The 23,363-nt window shown below is 42.9% G+C and overlaps 2 protein-coding genes across 11 annotated transcripts in view; one reads left to right on the top strand and one right to left on the bottom strand.

Moving 5' to 3' along the window:
- Positions 1–18,001, top strand: part of arhgap44a (Rho GTPase activating protein 44a) — a 67,754-nt gene extending 49,753 nt beyond the window's left edge. For 2 of the 10 annotated variants that reach the window (XM_072694388.1, XM_072694379.1), the window contains 5 exons: positions 760–948; positions 3,374–3,916; positions 8,184–8,329; positions 9,316–9,693; positions 12,337–18,001. In XM_072694388.1, the coding sequence (XP_072550489.1) occupies positions 760–948; positions 3,374–3,916; positions 8,184–8,329; positions 9,316–9,693; positions 12,337–12,497 (1,417 nt within the window). In that variant the 3' untranslated portion in view covers positions 12,498–18,001. Of the gene's footprint in view, positions 1–759; positions 949–3,373; positions 3,917–8,183; positions 8,330–9,315; positions 9,694–10,202; positions 10,255–12,333 lie in introns of all 10 variants that reach the window. The other 8 variants (XM_072694380.1, XM_072694378.1, XM_072694386.1 and 5 more) reach the window with 7 other exon arrangements.
- Positions 18,002–21,529: 3,528 nt separating this feature from the next.
- LOC140574337 (RING finger protein 222) lies at positions 21,530–22,472 on the bottom strand. The gene has a single exon (XM_072694129.1). The coding sequence runs from the start codon at positions 22,470–22,472 to the stop codon at positions 21,888–21,890; it is 585 nt and encodes a 194-aa protein (XP_072550230.1). The 3' UTR covers positions 21,530–21,887.
- Positions 22,473–23,363: the final 891 nt, after the last annotated feature.

The following is a 23,363-nucleotide window of genomic DNA, read 5'->3' as shown; positions in this document are numbered from 1 at the left end:
TGCGGCATCGCCGGGCAGCCGACATGCTCAGAGAAAAGATCCGGGGTACTCCAGCTCAGCCGCACCAGCTAACTGCTGCTCATACCCTTTTAAGACTGATAAACTACACTGTTAACTACACCCAAATGCCAAGTGTCAGCTATTGCAGTATAGAGCTCCCTAAATTTGGACTGTGGAGCAGTGAAACTGATGGAGCCCATTCAGTAACTTCAATATGAGTTGGAGTGGCGGAAGTGAATCAGAACTAATTATTTAACATCAGTACTTGACCTCATTAAGGTTCTTCTAGCTGATTGCAGTCAAATTCTTTTTGGGAATTTCCAACATCTAAAGTGGAAGAATAGTACTGCAGCAAAGTTCGGTGGGATTAAACCCACAACCATGTAAATAGTAGCCCAGTGCTCTAACCGCCAAACCACTGAAATAGTGGCCTTGTAATGCGGGTTCACCCAAGTTCACCAGGTTTATTGATAATATTGTGTTGTAGAGTACCTGAAACCACATAAACAAGCATATTTGAGATTAATTACTCACTGTGGTCTGAGTCAAGTTTGCATGTTGCTAAGTGCTGCAAGTTTTCATTTCTAGTTATTTACAGTAGCCTTGTTATTCCAGCTCTTTGGACAATAAACAAATATCTTCTAATTGACTATATTTGGGGTTCGTTAATTCGAATTTCTTCCAAATTGCTCATTTAATATCTTTCACCTGTTGGACGTTGTGAGTGGCTGACTGTGTTTGCTCTCTGTGTGGGTGTAGTATGGGGGTAAGGGTGATGGACACATCCTGGGTAAAGGGAAAAGGTGCATCTACTCTGGCTCGGAAAGCCTCGTCCACCCCACCAAGCGCACAGCCGCCCGGTTCGCCTGCAGACACACTCCTCTCTGAGCAAGGCGGGGAGCTAGCCATCTCCCCCATCCCTACCCCTCCTCCAGCAGACCGGGCCGGGTAAGCGGGTTCCTCTTTATTATCTTAATCATCCTCACTCTAATCTCCACCATCATCACTGCAACTCTTTAAGCTAGGTGTGTATACTCTGACACACACAGGGATGTCCAGCTCTGGTTCCATGTATTTTCTCTTGCTCATTTCCCCTGTACCGTTTTTGTACTTCGTATTTGTCATACTTACGTAACAGGAGTATCCACTTACCGAAGGAAATGCATGGTAAGTTTACAGAAAGAATAAACATCAGCACCTGCAAATGTGGACAGTCATATTGACGTATTGATGCCTCAGCGGTTTTATCTGTATTTAGCTGGGTAATGGATTATGCTATTGTCGGGGTAAGCTAAGCTAGTGTTTTTACTAGCTAACTTTTTATTCTGGTTTGCTGAAATGACTTAATCTTGATATACGCAGACACGATGAAACATTAGCTAAATATATACTTCAATCAGCCATAATATTAGTACCACTTGGACTTGTGTAGTAAAAACATTGATTATTATCATCTACAGTGGCATCTGTCACGGGCTGAGATATATTAGGCAGCAAGTGAACTGTCAGTTCCTGAAAGTGATGTGTTGAAAGCAGGAAAAATGGGCAAGCATACGAATCTGAGACACTTTGACAAGAACCAAATTGTGATGTCTAGCCAAATTGGGGGCCAGTACAGACAAAAATTGGTCCAAGAAAAGACAACTAGTGAACCAGCAATAGGGTCATGGTAGCTAAGACTCATTGATGTGATCTGTGAAGGCCCCACCTCACAACTTACAGGACTTAAAGGATGTACTGCTAATGTCTTAATTCCAGATACCACAGGATGTCTTCAAAGGTCTTGTGGAGCCTATGGTTCGAATGGTCAGATCTGTTGTGGCAGCACAAGGGCCTACTCAGTATCAGGCGGGTGGTGTTAATGTTATGGCTGATCAGTTCTTGTGCATTTATTTCTAAGGATAGGTTTTACCTGTGGTGGTAGCCTCTTGAAATGGAGTTGTGATGAAGAGTTGAAAGGCATTTTAAACCTGGCACCGAAAGTCTTTCAGACTGTTGAGTCAAACAGACAGTTTAAGGTGGTAGAAAGTTCAATCGCCTCTTTTGCAAGTCGAGTGCCCTTCATGATGGAGATTCCTCCAAGGCTAAATGTAGAGGAGAAGTCTTGAGTGTCTTTGTTGCTGTCAGGAATTGGAACGCTTACCTGAAGGGCCTGACTCCAGCAATGTTTGGGAGCTTCCCTGCTCAAACGTGCCTGATTCATGTACTTGAGCAGGGAAATGCTCATAGAACCGTTGCGGACCTGAATGGGACACTCCTGTTCAAACATCTAAATATTTGCAACACTTAAATGTTCTGTTTTCTGATATACCTACTCATCTAAATCCAGTCTCTCTCAATGCTTCTACATTTTTACAGTCACTGTATTGATGTGGTGAACACTTTGCAGATTGGTAGGAGTGTTAGTTGACATTAGGTGTGCCATGTGGAAGTGTATGAATAGAACCCATGCTGTGGCTTAACCGTCATTTCATTTCATGAGCTACGATCGGACCGATGACTTGTTCTATATAACCCACTCGCTTCTTCATCTGTGCTGTCCCATTGGTCGTCACCATCATCCTGTGGCTAAACTGCCTTGCACTCTGGATTTGTGATGGCTGTAGGTCTGGCTGACTCGCTCCTTCCCTCTCCGTGACTCTTTCAGGCTATGAAAGGGTTTTGTGTCTGTGTTCAACTGCTCTGGGTTTAGGAGCTGGACCAGGCCAATGTGCTAGCGCTAGCATTTCAGTGCTAGCTCCTTCTTCCGCTAGAGAGAGAGAGAGAGAGAATATGGGGACTTAAAAAGCATTGCTTTCTGAATTATTCACCAAACGCAAACTCCCTGTGATGTTCAGAGCCGAGCTTGGCTGTTTAAATGGGAAAAAAAAGGTTCTGGACTTGGTGCAGTGCGCAGACACAAGGTCATTCTCAGCTCATCAGAGAGTGCTTTTTTCTTTTTCTTTTTTAATGCAGTATTTTCTGTGCTGTTTTTATTCTTTAGTGGAATCTGAATGCTAATGCTCAGCCCTGCCCCCCCTTTTTTTATTTTATTTTTTTTTTATTCTTTGCTTTGGCTTCTTATCAGGCTTCCTGTGCGCTACGCTTCTTTATCATCGTCCCGCAACTGAACTGACTTGAATTACATCACAGCTTGACAAACACATTAACAGAAACACTGCCACAGTTCTTTTTTCTTTCATTTTTTTGCAAGCTTAATAACTGAATGTAAGTAGAACTGTCCTGTACTAGTTAGCGAGCACAATAACCGAAGCTGGAGCTGACGAATCCACTTTTTGTCTAGTGCTGTCATCCGTGTCCGTTGTGCAGTTACTAGAGCTCTCTCTCTTTCTCTCTCTGTGTCTGCTCTTTTATTGTTTCCCAACATCTGCAGCTCGGACGAGGTGTCGCCCCACCGGCCGGACCCCTCTCATGCCTATGCGCCCCACGGGGAGGAGCGGCCGCCCCCTCCTTACCCTTCCTCCTCTTCCACTTCCTGCACCCCTCACGGCCCTCAACACTTCTACCCCAAGCCCCCTCCCTGTGCACGCCCCGTAGCCCCAGGCCCAGAATCCCAGCCCCCCGACTCCCCTCCCTTACGTTGGTCCGGCTTTGGCCCCCCTGCTCATCCCCTGCCCTTGCCCCAGCCTCAGCTGCCTCCACCCTCCTCCTCTTCCTCTTCCTCCTCCTCCTCTCTCGACATCAACTCCAACCCCAAGCCCAGCTGCCTGCACTTCCCCAAACACGGCCCCGTGTGCGACCCGCCGCATGCCGTCCCGCCCGATGCAAACGCCTCCCCACTCTACGTTAAAACGCCCCTGGTGCTGACCCGCCACGAGGTTGCACTCGGAAACCCCCCTAGCCTCCCCTCCTCCGGCCCCCCTCCGTGGGCCGCCTGCCCATGTGCCCGCGAGCGAGGACCCCCCAGGCTGACTAGGTAAATACCCACATGCCTGTGCCCGTCCAGAGCTAAGGTCCAAACACTAAGCCTGAGAATCACTGGGTTGGATAAACAAATCCAGCGAAAGTGGGTAGATATACAGTGGCTAATACTTACCTCTACAGAACTTTGTACCTACTCTTGGCATGGTACCACTAGAGCAGTGGTCTGCACATGGTCCTTTAGTCGTCTTTAGAACAAAGTATAACAAATATTTGCTTCATATTGAAGCTTCTTAATGTAGGCACCCTAGATCAGTGGTTCCCAAACAAAAATGATGTGTCCTGGTACTAAAGGACCCTTTGCAATACCCATTTTAGTGCTTACCCATCATTCATATATTCTGCAGAAAGGGTAGTACAGCCCTTTCTGAGTTGAGGGTAGTGTGGAATCAGAAAATCACTATATGTAGGGCAGGGGGTCTGTTATGCTTAAGAGCTTTAAGGCTGAAGCTTTAGAAAAGCTAGCAAAGTTGCCTAGTTAATTGTAGTATTGTAGTAAAATTTTATTTTATATATTAAATATTTATATTTCATAGACAATATAAATTAAGACTAAACAGCTTTTTACCTCCTAAATGAGGATGAGTTAGATGTTATGCCCCTCAGTGTTAAAATATCATGTGGACCACTGCACTAGAGGATTCCAGTTAGTGCCCAAGGCTGTAGTACAACCAGTAGCTTTTGTCTCCAGATCTGTACTGAATACTTGAAGAAGTACCCTTTACATCTGGAGCACCTACCCTGCCTCAGCTACACACTGGAATGGCCAGCAGGGCTGCCGGAGTTTCCACGCTGGCTCTATTCTTTTTAACTTCTCATTTTCTTCACCCTCTTTTATTTCTATTATTATGCTCGTAGTGCTCTCTTCAATGCCATACTTCAGATTCTGTAACATTCTCGTTGTCCAGGGAAGCCTCTCACGAGGGTTGCCTAGCAACTGAGGATGTTACTGGCTTTTAGAGAAAGTGGATCCTGCCATAGATTAGAAATAAATACATGGATAACCCTGCATATGGTTATATAGCTGCATATGAATGTATTTATTGGCACATCGCGAGTTGCATTCGCCTGTCATGGCTGCCTTTCTGGCTGTGTGCAGTTAGAAAGATATTGATGCATGGTAAAAAAAAAAAGGTGAAATGAAAGTCCTCTGGAGCTCAAGGTCAATATGTATTTATATATATTCCCCCAGAATTGCATTTGGGCAGTGTGCTGAAGCAATAAAGATGGTATATATTGCTCACGTCAAGTAAAAAAACCTATTCACTTCCTAATGCCCTCCCTTCCTCGTTACAGTACAATGCAAAAGTCCTATGCACCTCAGCAAACGGTTCATCTGGACCATAGTGTCTCTGTGCTACATTTGACTTTAGAATAAATTCAAGCCGCGAGTAATGCAGTAGACGTCTGACATGGTCTGAGCTAGAAGTACTCACATTTTGGTTGCTGATTTCTCCTTGATGTCCTTAATGAAAGATTCTTTATCCAAACCAGGTATTTGCTGATGAATTCCTAGAAATCGCTATTGACATACATGCAATCACTTATTGGATTGATATTATTAGTGTCTGAGCAAGTAAATATATACTGTCAAAATAAATAGGTATTTAAATATACAGTTACCGGGCTAGTAAATGGAAAAGTAATTGCACTCTTTGGAATTACCTGATTTTCTGCATTGATTACTCAAAAATGTGGTTTTGTACTGTGCATGTCTTTTGTTAGGCATATCAGGTAAAAATCAACAGTGCAGGCTTGAAAAAAGTGAGCCCTTGAATTTAATAACCTGCAGAACCCCCTTTTTGCATCAATGGCCTTTGTCAACTAATTCCTGTGGCTGCAAAGAAGATTTACACAACATTGAGGAGGGATATTGGACCATTTCTCCCTGCAGATGTTTATCAATATTTCTGGGACAATTTACTCTCCAAGTCATGCCCAGCAGCTCAGTAGGGTTAAGGACTCTGACTTGACCAATCCAAAACTTTTCTCAACCGTTCCTTAAGCTTTACTTGTGTGCTTTTGGTCTTTAACTTGTTACATGAAAATAAATGACCCAAGGCCTAAGGTCATAAACTGCTGCCTTTACATTCTCCTGTAAAACATTTAATTACACCTTTAAATTCATTGTTCCCTCAGTACTTGCAAGGCATCCAGGCCCTGAGGCAGCAAAACATCCCCAAACCACAATGCTCCCTCCACCATGCCTCAGAGTTTGATGAGGATTTGGTGTTGGTATGCAGTTCTCTTGGAGTTATCCACCTTCGTCTTGACTGTCCATACTACATTTTCCCAGAAGCATTGTGGAACATCTAGGTGGCCTTGGGCAAATGGGACAGCAGTGGCTTCATTTGTGATTTCTTTGTATGAACACCATATTCATGTTCAGTGTTTTTTTCTAGATGAGAATATCCCCACTGTGGGACTAATAAAGGATTATCTTATCTTATCTGACGGTGGGCACATGAAGGTTTTTGCAGTTTTTAGAGTCTTTTAAAGTAGGTTTTTTGCTGTTTCCCTATATTTACCTTTTTATCACCTCTTTTGAGATTGCCAGTTGTGGTCTTGGCATGATTTTAACATGATGCCCACCCTTGGGGAGAGAAGCAGCAGTCCTGACTTTTTTCCATTTGTAGACTGTTTATCCTTGGAATCATGTACATCCAGGCAGCATTTTTCAGCTTCATCCATCTCTATAACACGTCTTTTGTGGTCTGCTGAAAGTTGATTGCATCGAGACATGGGTCACACTATCTGATATTTCTTGAACATATATGTCAGTAATCAGGCTTTGTGTGTATCTATTCAATGGGCAAAGCATATGTGAGTCCCAGAATTTAGGTCTCATTTCTCAGTATGCACTTTTTGCCTTTTAGCTATTTGAGAAGTCGTTAACACAAACATTACTTACTTTTTCTAGCCTGCAATGATTTCTAGCCTGGATGATTTCTTACTGTGCTCAAAACGAGACATGAATAGAACAACTGTTTGTGTTATTAGTTATATAGTGTATGACATTAATTGTAACTTAGATAACGATCAGACCACATTTTATGAGTCATCAGTGCCGAAATTCAGGTCTAAAGAAAGCTTTTTCACTGTACTGTGTGTATTTATGTGTATGTGTAAACCAAACATGTAATAGAGGAAGGAAAGGCATTCATAACTACACTAGGATTGCTACAAAATTTCACAATTACAAAGCAGATTAAAATGTACATCAAAAAGGATTAGTTGGCATCTTGTGAGATAATGCGTGTTTTACCCTTTTGCGGTTGAAGGCAGAACATGATGGACATGTATATGTATGTGCTTTATTGGTACTTAGTGTTTTGTGTATCAGTTAAATTTTTTAATTGTTTCATTAAGTCATTGGTTGGCCTTGTGGTGTTTAAAACTGATTACTTGATTAATACTTGATTAATTGCTAGATTAATCCTAATATAATTGATAGGGACATCCCTAGATAACACTGGTTCTGGTGCGACCGTCCCTCAGGTTGATGTAGAGGTTGTGGCAATGTCAGAAGGATGCAGTATGCTAGCGTTTTCTCCTGCGGTCGGCAATGTAAGATCCCCCAATAAGAGTTATTAGAAGCAAGGCAGCATGAGCCATTATCCTGATTGTATTCTCTGTGTCTGAGAACAAGCTTGCCTGATAGTCTCCCTCCCCCCCATCTCCTTCCATGAGTCCTCATTCAGATGTTCTCCATGTAGAGCTCAAAGAATTCCAGAGATTAAGCCGTTCTCACAGCTATAGCTGTAGCAAACTGGGCACTAACGTAGACCTGTCAGTGTGAAGAAGAGCCTCCACATACCCAGTTGTATTATAGATAAAGATAGTTTTGTCAGTGTGTGTATGTGTGGTACAGTTGTGGGTGGGTTGGTGGGCGGCTGGTCTGCACAAGGACACTCTATTCCCCTCCTGCTGACGCACGTGAGAAAGACATTCAGTGTAAATCCACCCTCTTATGTCTTGAAGGTCTAGTCTTTTTTTGATGTTGCCTTTAAGGACAATGGCAAATGAGTTGTGACGTCAAAATGCAAGTGTTTTAAACAATGTGCACAATGTATAAATTTTTCATAATTTTACATAATTGGCAGTCATCAACCTATCCACATATCCATTTGACCATATTTTTTTTGCAAGGAGGCGGAATAAGCTTTGTGCAAGCAGCATGAGTAGTCCTTGTGCACTCTTCCTCATTACGGCATGGTGGGTGTAGGTCGTTGGCAGGCCGTCACGTTTCTGTCTCTCCTCAGCACTCTGAAGAGCAAGGAGCTCTCGCCTGTGATCGGCCATAAGGCTGTGCAGGTGACAGGACCAACAGTGCCCCCTGTAGGCGGCCAGCAGAGCAACAGCCAGTCGCCCCACTCGGCTGAGCACAGCCCACACACCCTGCGCAAAGGTGTGTGCCATGATTTATTCTTTCCAAAAACATTTAAGCTTAAAATATTCAATTTTATATTCAGCAGTTCTTTGTTTATCCCGAATGCAGTCGATTCTCCAAGACTTGTTTGTATCTGAAATTTGCTTCTTAGGTTTACAGTGGAAGATGCTATGCACTTCCATGCACTGGACTTAGACTGTCACCAGTTTCATCCCCATTAATACATGCGCATTAAAACAAAAATAAACTTTTCAGCATAGCTTTAAATCTCTTTACCATGCACAAAGGCAAACCCTAATGTGTAGATGGTGTACTATATCAGTGCACAGAATATATTCCCTAATCAAATAACCCAGTAACAATAATAGGCTTCAGTAACAGCAGTTTGTTTGCTAGCTTAACAGCGTAAACCTTATTATTTTAAGACTGTATGATTTATAGGGGGTTGAACAATAGCAAGATCTGCCAAACCACAGCAAGAACAAAATTAGTCTGCAAATGCTTGACCAGAAATTTATAAATGTTTTTTTTTTTTTCTGTCATTTCGTGCAGGGCCAAAGATAAGTTATTAGAGCAAGGTGCCATAACTTAGATCTTTTGATTGGAGTTTTGGTTCTGGGTTAAATATAGATGTAGCCTTTCTCCTGTGTGCTGAAAACATGCTCAGGCTATATTGACACATATTTAAGTGCAATATAGGACATATATATAGGGAAGCCCAACAATGCAATTATTGATGGCCGGGGTGTGAAGTCAGATGATGGTGTATGTCACAGTCTCTCAAGCCCAGAAAAAAAAACAAGTCTTGACTTGGCTGATCAGCTACATTTATGATAAGGGGGGAAATGACATTAAATTCTTTTAAAAACTATTCCTTTAATCTGATCAATACAATTTAACTAAATCTGTACCCATTAATAAAAAGAAAGCGATGTGTGGCCCTGAGAAGAACCGTCTGTGAATCTGACCCTTATTTTTTCTTCTTTCTCTCTCTTTCTTGGCAGCCTCGAAGAAGCTAGCCCCCGTGCCGCCCAAGGTTCCGTACGGCCAGTCAGGGGGGATGTCAGACCAGTCCACAGGTCAGCCGTCGCCGGTCAGCCTGTCCCCCACTCCCCCGAGTACCCCTTCCCCATACGGTCTGGGCTGCCCCCCGGGGCACGCGCCCGCCTCTTCCCCAGGGCAGGCCCCACTTGGGGCGCCCCATTCCCTGTCCTCTCCCCCGTCTCTGACCGGTACGCTCACCAAGTCGCGGCCCACCCCCAAGCCCCGGCAGAGACCCAGCCTGCCCCCTCCGCAGCCGCCCACTATCCCCCCCACCGCCCCCCAGCCCATGGAGCAGGGCCTGCTGGACGGATTGTCCCCCGGGGAGAGCATGTCCACAGGTAAACATGTCTCCGTGGCAACAGCACGAACGGGAGGACAGCATCCCTCTCTCAAACTGTCTGTCTCACCGTCCTACGCAGGCGACGGACTATGAGGAGCCTGGTCCCCTGTGAAATCTAAAGCAATTTCCGTTCTACATATTTTGTTCATTGCTCCTGAGTATGAGGTGCCTTTAGATTCAATTGCCTTTCAGCTCAGTGTTTAGCATTTAGAGGAAACAGTAGCATAAAGCATTTGAACAAAGGAACATGAAGGGAATGTACTTAGGCTTCGAGGACCTGCAGTATAACCCGTAATGTTCAGTCGGGATAATCTCTCCACTATTGTCAGACTCTGTTTGCTAAGTAATGCTTGTGGTCTGTGTTATCATTCTAGTGGGCAGCTGTGTGGGCACTGACTATATGTTATCTCATGTGAGCCTCTGAGGTGTGTCTGTCGGTCATTCTCCTGATCACTCTGATTGATGTATGACTTTTTTGTCCCCTGCCATCGTCGTGCACCTTTGCAGCTGTGTGAGGCCAGGCACTGAGTGTGGGCTAAGTGTGAGGGGGACGTTTAGGGTAAGCCAGAAACCTACTGCACTGCTGCGCCCCACGCCGTAGCCTCATCTCACACCGTCGGGCCCGGTGCTGTGGCTGAGCCTGGGGGCCTCCCGCAGCCTGTTCCCTCTGTACATTACGCCAGCTCTCTCATACTCACACTCTAAACCAGGGGTGTCCAGCTCCAGTCCTTGAGGTCCTTAGTCCAGCCTGGTTTGGGGGGTTTCTCTTTATTAAGCACACCTCATTCAACAGCAGTTTTTGTTACCAGTAGGGATGGGATGGAAATTTTCCCTTTTGTTATTTGCAACAGAATTATTGCATTATTCAGTGTTATTGATAAAATCTACTGAGCATGTTAAAGTCATATTTTTACCACAGGTATAATAGTGATTGGATTTTTTACCACGCATACTGCATTTCTTCTAAAGTTTAAATACACATCAAATTCACCTACAGTAGAACTCAACCAAACATACATAGCGTCAGCTGAAAGGAAGCATCCACCGTTTAGCATGACTTCATTTGCAGAATGCTATTTTACCAGAACTGATGGTGATAACATTTTTGAGTAAAATTATATAAATATGAAATGCAAAAATTGAGCTAAATTTATAGAGTATCGTCACTGTCACACAAAAACATTTATATCTATTTTTGCCAGTTTTTACTTTTGGACATAATGTAAATCTATAATTTCATAATAAATGGACCAATAGAAATGCTCCAAAATTACTTACACTGACTAAAACACTGACTTTTACATCCACTGAAATTAAGAGTTTTTTTTCCTTTTCCTACAAAGTTAGTGTTTCAGGGAAATAAGTTTTTTATGTGACAGTGAGGATATGTATCAAATTTACATGCATACACCTTATGTGCTTAGCAGACTTCAGCTGTGGCTGTTTATTTCCACCGTGACTTATTGAAAAGGCAGTAAATACATACACATGGTTTTTGGAATTTCTGCAAGTTGAAAAGGACTGATTTTCATTGGGGTTTTTGCCAACATGAAACCCCTGGAAACTATTCCATTCCAACATCCCAGGTTTTATAGGTGTGAGCTGTGAAATGACCAAATTGTGCTGGACTCTGGCCTTTCAGAACCAGAATGGTACCTCTGCTGTTCTCTCTCTCTCTCTCTCTCTCTCTCTCTCTCTCTCTCCTTGTGGAGCTGTCTGCCGCTGCCTCATTTTGTCCGTGTTTATTCTGTGCATGGTGTTGGGATTGGCCTGTGCATGGCTTAACGGACCTTCCAGAGGGCCCCACACACATTGCCAACGTCGTCGCTTTCCGAAGTCCATCGCAACGATCCTGTCCCTCCCTTTTGACCCCACTCCCAATCCCCCCCTCAGACTTCTCCCCTAACAGCCATGTGGCAGCTCCTCACTGCGTGGGTGGGCCCAGGTAAACCCCGCCCTCTCTCTGAGCCGGGCCCTTATCAGGGCGATTCTTAAGTCCACTCTCCTTTCCACTCGCTGTGACTCCGCTGTGCGTGTCCATCTCATTCTTACACAGGGGAGGTCATTACAATCAGAACCCAGACCATACGGCGGCTCCTCAGAGAGCTGCACTCTAATCAAGCTAAGAGACTCGCACTGTCCCCTCTGCCTCGCTTTACACCCATCCCATTGTCTCTGTGTCAAAAGTATTTGGTCACTGTGGTGAATATCAATTGAACTGAGATGATTCTGTAACGTTTTTGGTTGAAAACCTGGTGAATTCATCTGTTACAATCAATTGCAAGCAGAAAACATACCTGGGCAGCAGAAGACGACTCTAGAGCGACTCTAGAGCAACCAGTGAGTCCAAAGGCTCAGTGTGACAGCATCCCTGTGTAGAATGTTAGGGAACAAGCCCTCTTTTCAGCCTTCTCCTTCAGCGAGTCGCATTATATTGCACCATCCCGTGTTGGCTTTTCCTCCAAACATGGGCCTCGAACTGAACCTGCTCTTCCTTCTTCTCTCCTTGTCTTTCTTCACCCATCCTCAACCTCATCACCATATCCTTCCCCTACCTGTCCATCCGTGTCTGTCGTGCTTGTTACCCATTAACCATTTCATGCTTTCACCTCCACCGCCATCGCCGTCATTATGTTAGCAGATCTCTTCAGTTTGGAAATCCCCTCCATCAATGTCAATCTGGACAGCCTGCTGGACGAGTTCAGGGTGGGTGCGCCCTGCCGGAGCTCCATGGCCGTGGCTGACCACTCTCCAGAGGGGGAGCCCTTGACCGAGGAGGAGTCCCAGAGCACCACGCTATAACCCCTGAGCCCAGCCAGCAGCAGCAGCCCAGCCTCAGCCCTGCCCTGCCCTGCCAAGCCTTGCCAGGCCTTGCCAAGCCCTGCTCACCTTCTGCTGAGGCCCTGCCAACTGCCAGGCCTCCACCAGCTACCCCTCCTCTCCCTGCTTCCCCACCCCTCCATTGGAACTGGATCCCGCTCCAAACCCTACCAACACACACATACGCACGCCTGCTCCAACCTCCTCACTGATAAGTAGATATGATACGTGATACCATCTACACAACTCACAACTTGTGCCATAGCAGAAACCAAGGACGGAGGACTATTGGAATGTTGCAGATTGAGTTTATTGTGTATTGTGGACGTTGTGCCACGCTTGTTTTCTCTCTGGTCGATTCTGCTTTTTTTCTTTCTGCCTTACAATTGGAGCCTGACGTTAAAATCGCAATACAGTGGGACACAGGAGGGTGTTTGCTGACTCTAAAGGAACCTCATATTCTTATTCTCATGCTGGAAAGCATGAGATCAAAGCGCCCCCCATGGCGAGAGAGGGTAGCACTTGCTCGTAATCTTTTACAGGGTCCAAGGAGGTAGAATGGTGTCATTTTTGCTGTAGATGAACTGAAGACCTAAAGCATGCAAACTTTATTTGTCTAGTTTTACAATGCTGAGGCCTCATTTGGCTCTTTTACTCTCTCTCCCTCTCTCTAGCTCTGTCTCTCTGTCTCTCTCTCTCTGACGTGCACGCAGTCCTATACACACACGCCACTGCTTTGGCATAGACAGTACCACCACAGAATTTCTGATTCTGAGATATTTAGACTGAAATGTGCACTCATCCAGTCTAGCACATTGTGAATATGTTCTCGGAAGGTTGGTAACACACTAACGACACGCTGAGACGAGAGCTCACGGTAGATATTGTTTTGTCTCACTCTAATTCTAAAACATAAATGGAAAACAGTGGTCAGTGGTACCCTTTACTGCCCTCGTCTCCATTACCAGCTGCAAAAATCACCAGTTCCACTGGTCAAGAGAGGTCAAACCATTAACACACACACACACACACACACACACACACACACACACACACATATATATATATATATATATATATATATATATATATATATATATATATATATATATATATATAGTGCCTCCCAGTTTAGACTTCATTTATTACGACTTCGAGATTAGTGACAGGTTCTGTGTAAATACGAGGACTGTACATAAAGATCTGTAGATACGTGTTAATGAGAGGACAGATGTAAAGGCAAATATGAATTCTATATTCATATGTGTGACATGCCATATTTATCTTGTATAGAGATAACGTTCTATGACAATTGAGTATTATTTTGTCCCTGAATACTTGTTGCCAGATTCACAGAGAGAGTGAGTGAGCTTTTGCACTTTTGTAAGCCATGAACACTAACTGTAATAAGATGAATGAGAAATATCTAAAAAAAAAAAAGTCTCAGCAGAGTTTAACCCTACAGAAATCTGAACCTTTTATTTCCTTTCAGGTCTCGTACAGCCTTAATAGAAAAAGATAACATTGAAATACTGCACAAATACATTATCATTTGTCATAAGAACAAATACATAACGTATAAAATATCAAGGGCCGTGAATGACCAAATTTGTACACTAGTTCTGCAAACTGGAGATGGGATTGGATTGCAGTTGACCTGTTTTCGGATGCAGGGTACTGCCACCCAAAAGGTCATTAACCAATATTATCAGCCTCTAAGGTACCAGGATTCATCTCAGGCCCCGTCTACATGTGTCTGGCTATTTTAAAAACAGAAAAGGAAAAAAACACATTTTTTCTGCATTTCTGGCTTCCTGTCCACCCTGGACAGGGTTTTTAATAGCTCTTCAGGTTGTAGATTTTTGGAAGTTTTCGTGTGGACAGGCAAAGCACAGCTTTTTAAAAACGCAGACATCAAAATGTTAACCTAGTTGTTGCCAACTAATGATTGTGTTTTTTCACAGTTTCACAATTTTAAGATTTTCATGTCCTGCCCCATCTTTGTTGTTCCAGCGTCACACTTTACTTAGGTCTGTTTAGGCTGTTACGCTGTTTCTTTGAAGGATTTGACATTAAACTTTGTGAGGTGTCATACCCCCTGCTGGACTGGCTTATTCAAGCATTTTAGGGCCGTGTGGATGTAGGGATTTTTAGAAACAGTGCTTGAGACGGGGAGAACAAGGTACATATTTTGAAATATATCCGGACACATGTGGACAGGGCCTTCACTCTCACTGCCTTCACTCTTTGGATTAGGTCTGTTCAATATAGACAAAATACTACTACTTTGATTATATTGCTACATATTGCAAGTGTCACATACATTGTGATACACTGATGAATCAGCATTTACTGCAATATATTGGCTAATATATATAGTGATTAAAGATTGGCCTAAAGTCCCAAGCGATATGACCTTCTATGTGTTGGTCCTATCATCGGAAGACCACTTGTTTGTGAGCTGGCCCTCCCACTTCCCCCATCATTTAGCACAGTATTAGCCAGTTTGGGTTTCTGTTAGCTGACATAACAGAATTAGCCGTTAGAATTAGCTGTCTAATGAAGTGATGCGTTAGCAGCAGTTGGAAGAGCATGGCAGTTGGAGGAAGCGGGTGCAAACACCGACCCTCCCAGCACTGGTAGCCTCATGCAATGGGGAATCTTAGCTAGAGGGTGGTAATTCGCCCTGTGGTAATTCTAAACTCATCCAGAACTTGTACTGGTCAAGATGCTAACACCACTCCATGAAACATTGTGACTGGATGCATGACGTAATTGCATACTGCATTCTCTTGCAATACCAATTTCACAGTAACCACTGGAACCACTTTTTATAATATAACAAATTCTATATTGTGCAGCCCTACTCTGGGTGAACGCTGGGAAGTTACAGCCAAAAGAAGACTGGGTTGAGTGGGTTAGATGTACCATCTGCTTGGTCAGTAAGACTCTGCTGCACAAACTGACAGCCTCCGCAGTTTGTTGCGTCCGAACGAAAGCAGGCAAGCTGTGAATGGTGTATGAGAAAGTGCAATTACACTTGTTCTGTTATTAACCTCACTGGGAAGTGGCCGTAAGCGTGCTACTTCATTCCCATCTATAAGAGTCTGACTCTGAAAGATTCCCAAACGTCATGGCTTTTATTCTTCTCTGTTTTTCTTTCTTTGACTGAGCGTTAGTGTACTTCAGGGACAAGAGGACCTCTTTGCTGAAATGTATGGTATGCCTCAGTGTGCATTCTCAATTACTTCTATTATGATGATTATTGGTGACTGAGTACTCTTTTTAATAGTTGTAGTGATTATACAATGATAATTGCAAGTGCCCTCACAATAGATATTTATGTCCTGAAGCTAATGGCGAGTTTTGTGTGTGTGTGTGTGTGTGTGTGTGTGTGTGTGTGTGTGTGCGTGTGTACTTGAGGTTATTTTCGTCCGTGCTGGTTTCTTCAGTGTTCTACGAAGAGGCAGGTGTGCATCTGAAAAATTAAAGAGTGGTGACTGAATGTGATTGAACCTTTACTCCTGACCCTGCGCTGAGGTAAAGGCTTTGTCAATACCTTCTAGCAGCTGCAATAGACGCATGGTTTGTTTACTTTCTTTCTGAGACCCTTTTGCGGTTCATTCGTCCCCGTTGCCAGTCACTTTGAATGCTTGTGCAAATACCGATGGACCAAGGGAGGGGATTTACATGTGAATGTCTGTCGGTCAGTTCTAAGTTTATCATCACACAGTCAGTGGCATGCCATTTCTGAGGCCAGAAATTATCTTGTGTTTGTATACAGCTGCTGTAATTGCTGTGTACTGCTGTACCAGGCCAAGTCAATGAAGGACCATGGGGAATGTGGGCCTATATACATAGATAGATAGTTTCTTTCTAATTACACAGTTTGTTTGGCAGGAGTTCTAACTGTGTTCTTATATCTGACAACAGTAAGGATTGTTTAGCAACAGTTGCCAACCGGTTGCTAAATAACAACGGATGCTTTACTCTAAACTGCTGCTGACTGTTGGCTATACTTTAACAAACACAAAATCAGACTTTAAACAGGTGAAAATGCAGGCTCACCGTCACCCCTTCAAGCAAACTACTACTTGTAGTTCACAACTGCACAAATTCGAAACAATGTTCAGGTCGTATTTATCAATGCCAAGAAACCCACCCGTTCATGACTCCTCATAGCACTAGCAATGCTCCCGACACTAGGACGGTAAGGAGGGTCTCCTCCAATACATGCAAAGCCAGCCTCCGCCTCATTACAAACTTCTGCTGATGAGGCATCACCGCGCAGCCGTCGCGCTCTGAGGAAAGCATCAGGTCCCCAGCTCTGCCACACCAGCTAACAGACGTCTGTGCTGGACAGAATCGCATTTAGAGAAGTGGCGTGGCTGAGGATTTGACTCGCAACTCCCAGGCCAAAGTGGAAGTCCGTTAGACGGCTGAGCCACTCAAAAATCCTATTCCTTACCCATTGAAAAAGTTCTTTACATTTACTTCTTATCTCTTTACCAAATATGTTTTTTTATGGAATCAGAGGTGGTTCACCGGTTGGTATTCTAAACAATTCTAAACAATGTTCAGGTCGTATTTATTAAGCAATAGAACATTTAAGGCTGTGTGTCGCCACAATAACACACTCCCTCTAATGTTCTGTGGCTTACATTTTTACCAGTGCGGACCATACAATCTGATTTCACATAGTAGAACAATGGTTACACGGTTAGAGCAAATATCTGTAGACAGTGTTGGGTCTGTGGGCCCTTGTTGGGTACCATGACTCTACAACTTTCAGCATAGCATCAAAAGCATCAGTTACAAACATACCATCAGAAACAGTGACTTTCTTTCGCTAGTTTAATGACAAGCTTTGACATCTGACATTTGCTATACTCATGTCTCACAAGTCCTTAGAGAGATGTTCAGCGTGCAGCTCAGTTCAATGATGTATTCTAATAAACGACATCAGAAATGAGACAATGATGAATAAACAAGACAGGATTTGCATATACAATCAAACATCACCTGCTGGTAAGGAGCCCAGAAAGCTGTCTGTTGACTTTGCCATTTCCCCACCTTTTTTGTTTGTTTGTTTTTCTCAAGATCAGAGAGTGAATGTGACAATGCAATGCATGCACTTAGTCTCTTCTGATAATCCATGATTCTTGTCACTTTTTTTTAAAGACTGCTCAGTGTTATGGGTAAACTGGGGAGGGGGGCAGAAATGTTAGGTATGTGAAGAACTGGTTAAGAAAAAAAACTGTAATGGGTTTATATATGAGTGCACAATATCCATTGATGTACAGCCGCTGCCCTGCATTCATAACTTATGTACAAACTTGCCTGTAAGTCACTCCCCTCCCTTCCCCACCCCTCCCCTCAGCTTAGCATATCAGTGGAACAACACAGTCTGTACTGTGAAGCCTACCGCAATCCTGATCAGAATGTCAGAAATAGATATATATATATTAAACTCTACATTTTTAATACTTCTGGTCCGAGTGGTTTCTTCTGCGTTTGAGTGAGCAGTTGCACTTCGGTCGAAATACATACAAGAACCCCTTAGAACGAGCCCATAACAGGAAATGAAAATACATTCATTATGTCCTTGTTTTCAAATTCAAAAGAATAGTAAAGTACACTATATGGACAAACATATTGGGACACCTGCTTATTTATTGTTTCTTCAAATTCTTAAATTAAATTATTAATGTTTTATTGGAGTAACTGTCTCTACTGTCCAGGGAAGGCCCTCTACTCGATTTTGGAGCATTGCTGCGAGAATTTGACCCCACCTCATCCCCAACTCCCCAAGTAATCCTAGTATTGGATGGAGCACCACTTGGAGCAACCTAAGGTCATTAGTTTATTAGAAGGGGTGTATTATACCACCATGTATGTAGTAGTATATGTGTAGCAGTATGTAATATGTTATATGTTTAGAGGTAGTTATTTTATATGTTTAGAGGTAGATATTTTAAAACCAGTATAGCCCAACGTGCCACAGTTGAGTGTTCTCCCAACTGATGTGGAATAATCTTACCACACTCTTGACCACACTTCACATCCAGAAACTCAAACACAGCAATGCCATTAGCTTCGACTGGCTGCTGATGGTCTCAGCATGAACCACTCTTCATCTCTAATCACTGCATTATATTAAACCCGCAACTGGACCACAGGAAGTCACATTAGGTTCAAAATACGAAAGCAATCCCTGTATAGATTTGTAAATGGAAGCTTTAGAAATGGTTATGCTGACACATTCTCACACACTTAAAATTGTTTGTATCATTTATTCTAATGTTAGTGTTTTAACAAATAAAATATTTTCTCAGGTGTCTGCATATTTGCACTGTAGTACAGTATATATAGTGTGTATATAGCATATGTTATATTACAATACCATTATGTAGAAAGATGACCTCTAAAAAGAATGAATGTGATTCAATCTAGTCTAAAACAGTGCATACACAACCCTGGGCAATATCATGTTTTAGCTAGACGTGTCTTTATGTGGGATAGTAGACTGTTGGAGTAGTTAGAGCATGATAGCAAACTATTGGGCTGTTGCTGTCACATCACCAAAATGGCAATTTTACAGAAGGCAAAAACCTTAGATTTCAATGGACGTCAATGTAAAGAAATTATTTATTCATTCATTCATTCATTCAAGTTTTTATATTGATCCATTCATCATGACATTGTGACACAACACAAAATAACAACTGCCAGATTTAGACTCATGTCATAAAGTCAAAAACAGCAAAAATGGAGGAACAAGGTGCTGCAGTCCAATGAAAAACATGTATCTCCCTTTTTGGCCATCCTTTGAACCCTGTAGCTGCCCTGTACCTGTGTAAATGATTCTGGATGAACAGACATTGATTTTCCATTGACTTCCATTAAAAGTTAAAAAGACTTTTTTTCTCCTCCAGTAAAGTTGCTGTTTTGTGGATGCATGTTTTTCATTGGACAGCGGCAATGGGTTTTTGAGTGAAAGTGACAAGACGCTCGTTTTAAGTGAAGTGCTGTAATAAATAAAGCCCTTATTTTAATTAGTTTCAGTATTTGGTCGATACACAGGACATCCTTGTCAACACTGGTGTCAGAAAAAACAAAGTGGTATCCTGTCATCTTTACTAATATACTACTATATACACAGTAGAGTAATCCAAAGCAAAGCCTACATCTCAAATCCCTTCCATTAAAAGACAAAGAACTTCTGGATTCTGGATGAACAATGAATGTAAAATTAATGTATCCATTCTCAGTGTCTAAAGGTGTCTCAACTGTTTCGCCCAGCTGTGGTCAGTAGGTGAAACGGGAGGAGAGGGGAGTGTAGGGACCTGAACCTGTGGGACGAGAAGTGCTTGAAGAGCAAGGGTGTGCCCAACCGAGGAGCTGCACACAGGTATTCAAGCAGCATAAAGCAACACCTACAGCTCTCTTCTCCTGATTCACTCACGCAGAAATCGAGTTACTTTCTCAGAATCTTCACGTCTGAAGTGCTGTAACTCCATCCCACAAACATCTCCCCTTTCAGGGCATCAAGCTGCCTGCCAAGCTCGTCTTCTCTGTGCCGGCCCGGCTTGTTCAAACGATCCTTCCTTCACATGAATAATTTGGTGAGAGAGGTCCTCCCAGGCAGAACTTGGCTCAAGCTCTTGAATCAGCCTCAAGTCCACTTGTTTGGGTTTTTATGTGGTTGCGAGGGCCCAGAGAAGCTGTAGTGAAATGTAGAAAGTGTCACGGGGCCTGTGAACTACGAAAACTGTCAAGCCTCAATACACTACTCTCAATACACTAAATAAATGTGCTATTTCTTACAAATGAAGGCATGTTAAATGCCAACATCTAATATTTCTCATTATAGCAGTGTGGTTAGATTATTATGAGATTATAAGGTTGATCGTTTTGAGTGACATTGTCTGCAAGTAACAAATACTTACACTAGACAAAGCTGGGTAACTAAATTTCATAAGGCAATGCTTGTTCTTTCCTGACAATTTCAGATGATTTTGCATAACAAATTACTTCAGCACATTTGCGAAGAAAGGAATGAGAGTTTGGGATTTTCTGTTGTTACAAGAGCTCAGAGAGGCTGAAGTGAAATGTAGAAAGTGTGAAAGGGTCTGTGAATTGCCATGGCTATCAAAAAATATGTTTTAAATAAAATAAATTAATGAATAAAAATGTTAAATGTCAAAAGTATGTAAAAATGGAAGAAAGACAATGTGACTTAGTATGTTAACTAAAGTTTCACACATGCCATTCTCTTCAAATCCAAAAATCTGCTAAATTGCAAAAACAGGCAGTTTTGCATTGCTCGTTTTTTTTTTTTTACATTCAGCCTACAGCAGTTTAACAGTAGCCCAGTATAGTCAATCTTATTAGGAGTGTTTCAGCTCAAACTGCTTTTGAATGGGCCAATCAGAACACAGCTCATTTCCATACAGTATTTCAATTTGAAAGGTACAATAGCGAAAACGGCTGAAATCTGTACCTTGATCATTTTATTTTAGACCAAGAGTAGACTGAAATCAGAAGAATAGAGTTCCCTCTGCTGAAAGGACAAGATCTTTGAGGAGGTTTTGGAGGTCCTTTAATTTGAAACTGTGGAGAAAACCTCTTAAGGCACTTTAAGGAACCTTCAAGAAACAGCTTTTAGAAGAAGATTCCTTATGGTACCTTAAGAAGGTCCTCCACAGTTTCAAACTGAAGAACCTCCAAAGGTTCCTCAAGAATCTTGACCTGTTAACAAACCTTTGAGAAAAGGTTATTAGAAGAAGATTCCTTAAGGCAACTTAAGAGGTTCCTTAACAGTTTCAACATCAATAACTTCCCTTAAGTTCCTTGAGGATCTTGCCCTTTTAATGAACAGAAAAGGTAAGAACATTCCTTAAGGCACCATAAGAGGGTCCTCCACAGTTCCAAAAGAAAGAACCTCCAGAGGTTCCTCAAGGATCTTGCCCCTTTTACAGTTATATGCTAATGGAGGCTGGGTGTAGTTGGAAGGTAAATGCAGCTCTAAAGGTTACTGACTATTTAAGAAGCTTTGTTGAGGTGCAACTCTTGGACTTCTTTACGTTGTTTTGGAAAAAATACTTTCATTTTAGTCAGAATTCCATGGTGAATGCAATTTAAGTAAGCCTATGGCTTGTGGCTACTCAAGCCACCTCTTGAAACAGGGTACAGAATCTCAGATCAGTTTAATAATAAAGGAATAAAAGGAAAAGCCTTTCTTTCCTTTACATTTCTTTGCAGCATACAGTTAGGCAGTCCTGTGTGTCAACCGTAACCATGAGTTACCGTGAGTCTTTTGACAAGTCATGAAACTTCAACAGACTGAGGTCCATGAAGCGCTTTACGCCTCTACGCCAACAGAACCCAGGGCAGTGTTGCAGCCACCAATGCCAGCAGAGTGAAAGCTATCAGGAGGATGAGCAGGCAGTGTGAGGTGGTGCACACGGTCCAGGCACGACCACCGGTGTTTTCGTGGATCACTGCGGTCGTCCCAACGTCAATAACATCCTCTTCAGCCATAGGGCGCCCCATATCACTTATGATGAAAACCTGCAAGGAGTCTTTAGGACAGACCAGTCTCTGACGACCCAGCCTGGACAAAAGCCATCGTATACACGGATTTATCCAGCGGAAACGCTCGCGGTTGCCACTGGCCGGACGCGTGACGGCCGTCGACGGCACTTCCAAAATCTTCTGCTCCTTCTCTCCGACGCGACCAACGAGTCCCTGGAGTTTGGTGATGAAGGTGACGTGTCTGCAAACCGGGCAGACGATGCTGTCTCTCGTGACCGCGCCTTCCCGGTTCACACTGACCAGCGTCCTGACCAGGCAGTCGTGGCAGAACGCGTGTCCGCAGCTCAGGGTCCTCGCGCTGTCCAGCAGACTCTCGTAGCAAACCGGACACTCGCTGTCCTGCGCTTCCTCCTCGTCCATCACTGCTCGAAGTGGTCCTGACTGGTGAGGTCAGAGCGGGGTCCTGTTCCGCTCTACACACACATTCCAGGAAAAGGACAGGAATGGAGCTGCTGGGTTGACCGCTGGGTTATTCGGTGAAGCAGGTTTGGCGTAATATGGCTGTTGAGGTTGCGTAAACCGAGGCTGCGACTGTGTGTCAGGCGCACAGAATGCAGTCTGACAGGATGAGCTGCAGAGTCAGGGGTTAAGACACACAGCCTGACTTACCAGTATCGATGACTGTGTCTTTAAAAAGTGGATGAGGAGAGCACATGGTCAGGTGAGACAGTCTGTGTGTTTAGGAGGTTGCTTGGCCTATTTTAGATTTTAGCCCTCATCAAGTTTATTGCTAAGTAAGCCAATAAACAAATGTAGGGACCTTTTATGTCTCTAGGCTATAATTTTATGTCAGAAATGCTTTATTACTAAATGTATATCTTGGATTAACGGTATTATTTATTGCACTAAAATCGTTATGATTTCCATGTGTATTCATTCATTATTGATGTATTATTTTTCCATTCTTTAATTTGTATTTAATTCTTAGTTTTTTATTATATGATTATATGCAGTATATTATACCATATTACCAATAATAATTGAATTAATTCATTAATAATCACTTTGTTTTAGTATTATTTGTTTATTATTAGCATGTTTATAACTGATTTGCTACTTTGGCCTCGTCCCCAACCCAGACTTAGAAACCTATCTGCTTCAATAAAATATAAAAAGAAATTAATTTATTAAAAACACGCACATTAAAACACAACGCATTATTTACCTTTATATTTATTCAACTTTTGCACATTTTTGAACATTGTATTACTGCCCCCAACATTGCCGCCATTACCGCAACAGCCTATGTTT

The sequence above is a fragment of the Salminus brasiliensis genome, chromosome 12 (genome assembly GCF_030463535.1).
Source record: "Salminus brasiliensis chromosome 12, fSalBra1.hap2, whole genome shotgun sequence".
NCBI lineage: Eukaryota > Metazoa > Chordata > Actinopteri > Characiformes > Bryconidae > Salminus > Salminus brasiliensis.
Note: the sequence above shows the minus strand (reverse complement) of the source record. Positions and strands in the feature narration are given on the sequence as shown.

Coding starts and splice junctions, on each gene's coding strand:
- LOC140574337 (XM_072694129.1), bottom strand. CDS start 22,472: ATGGACGAGGAGGAAGCGCAGGACAGCGAGTGTCCGGTTTGCTACGAG.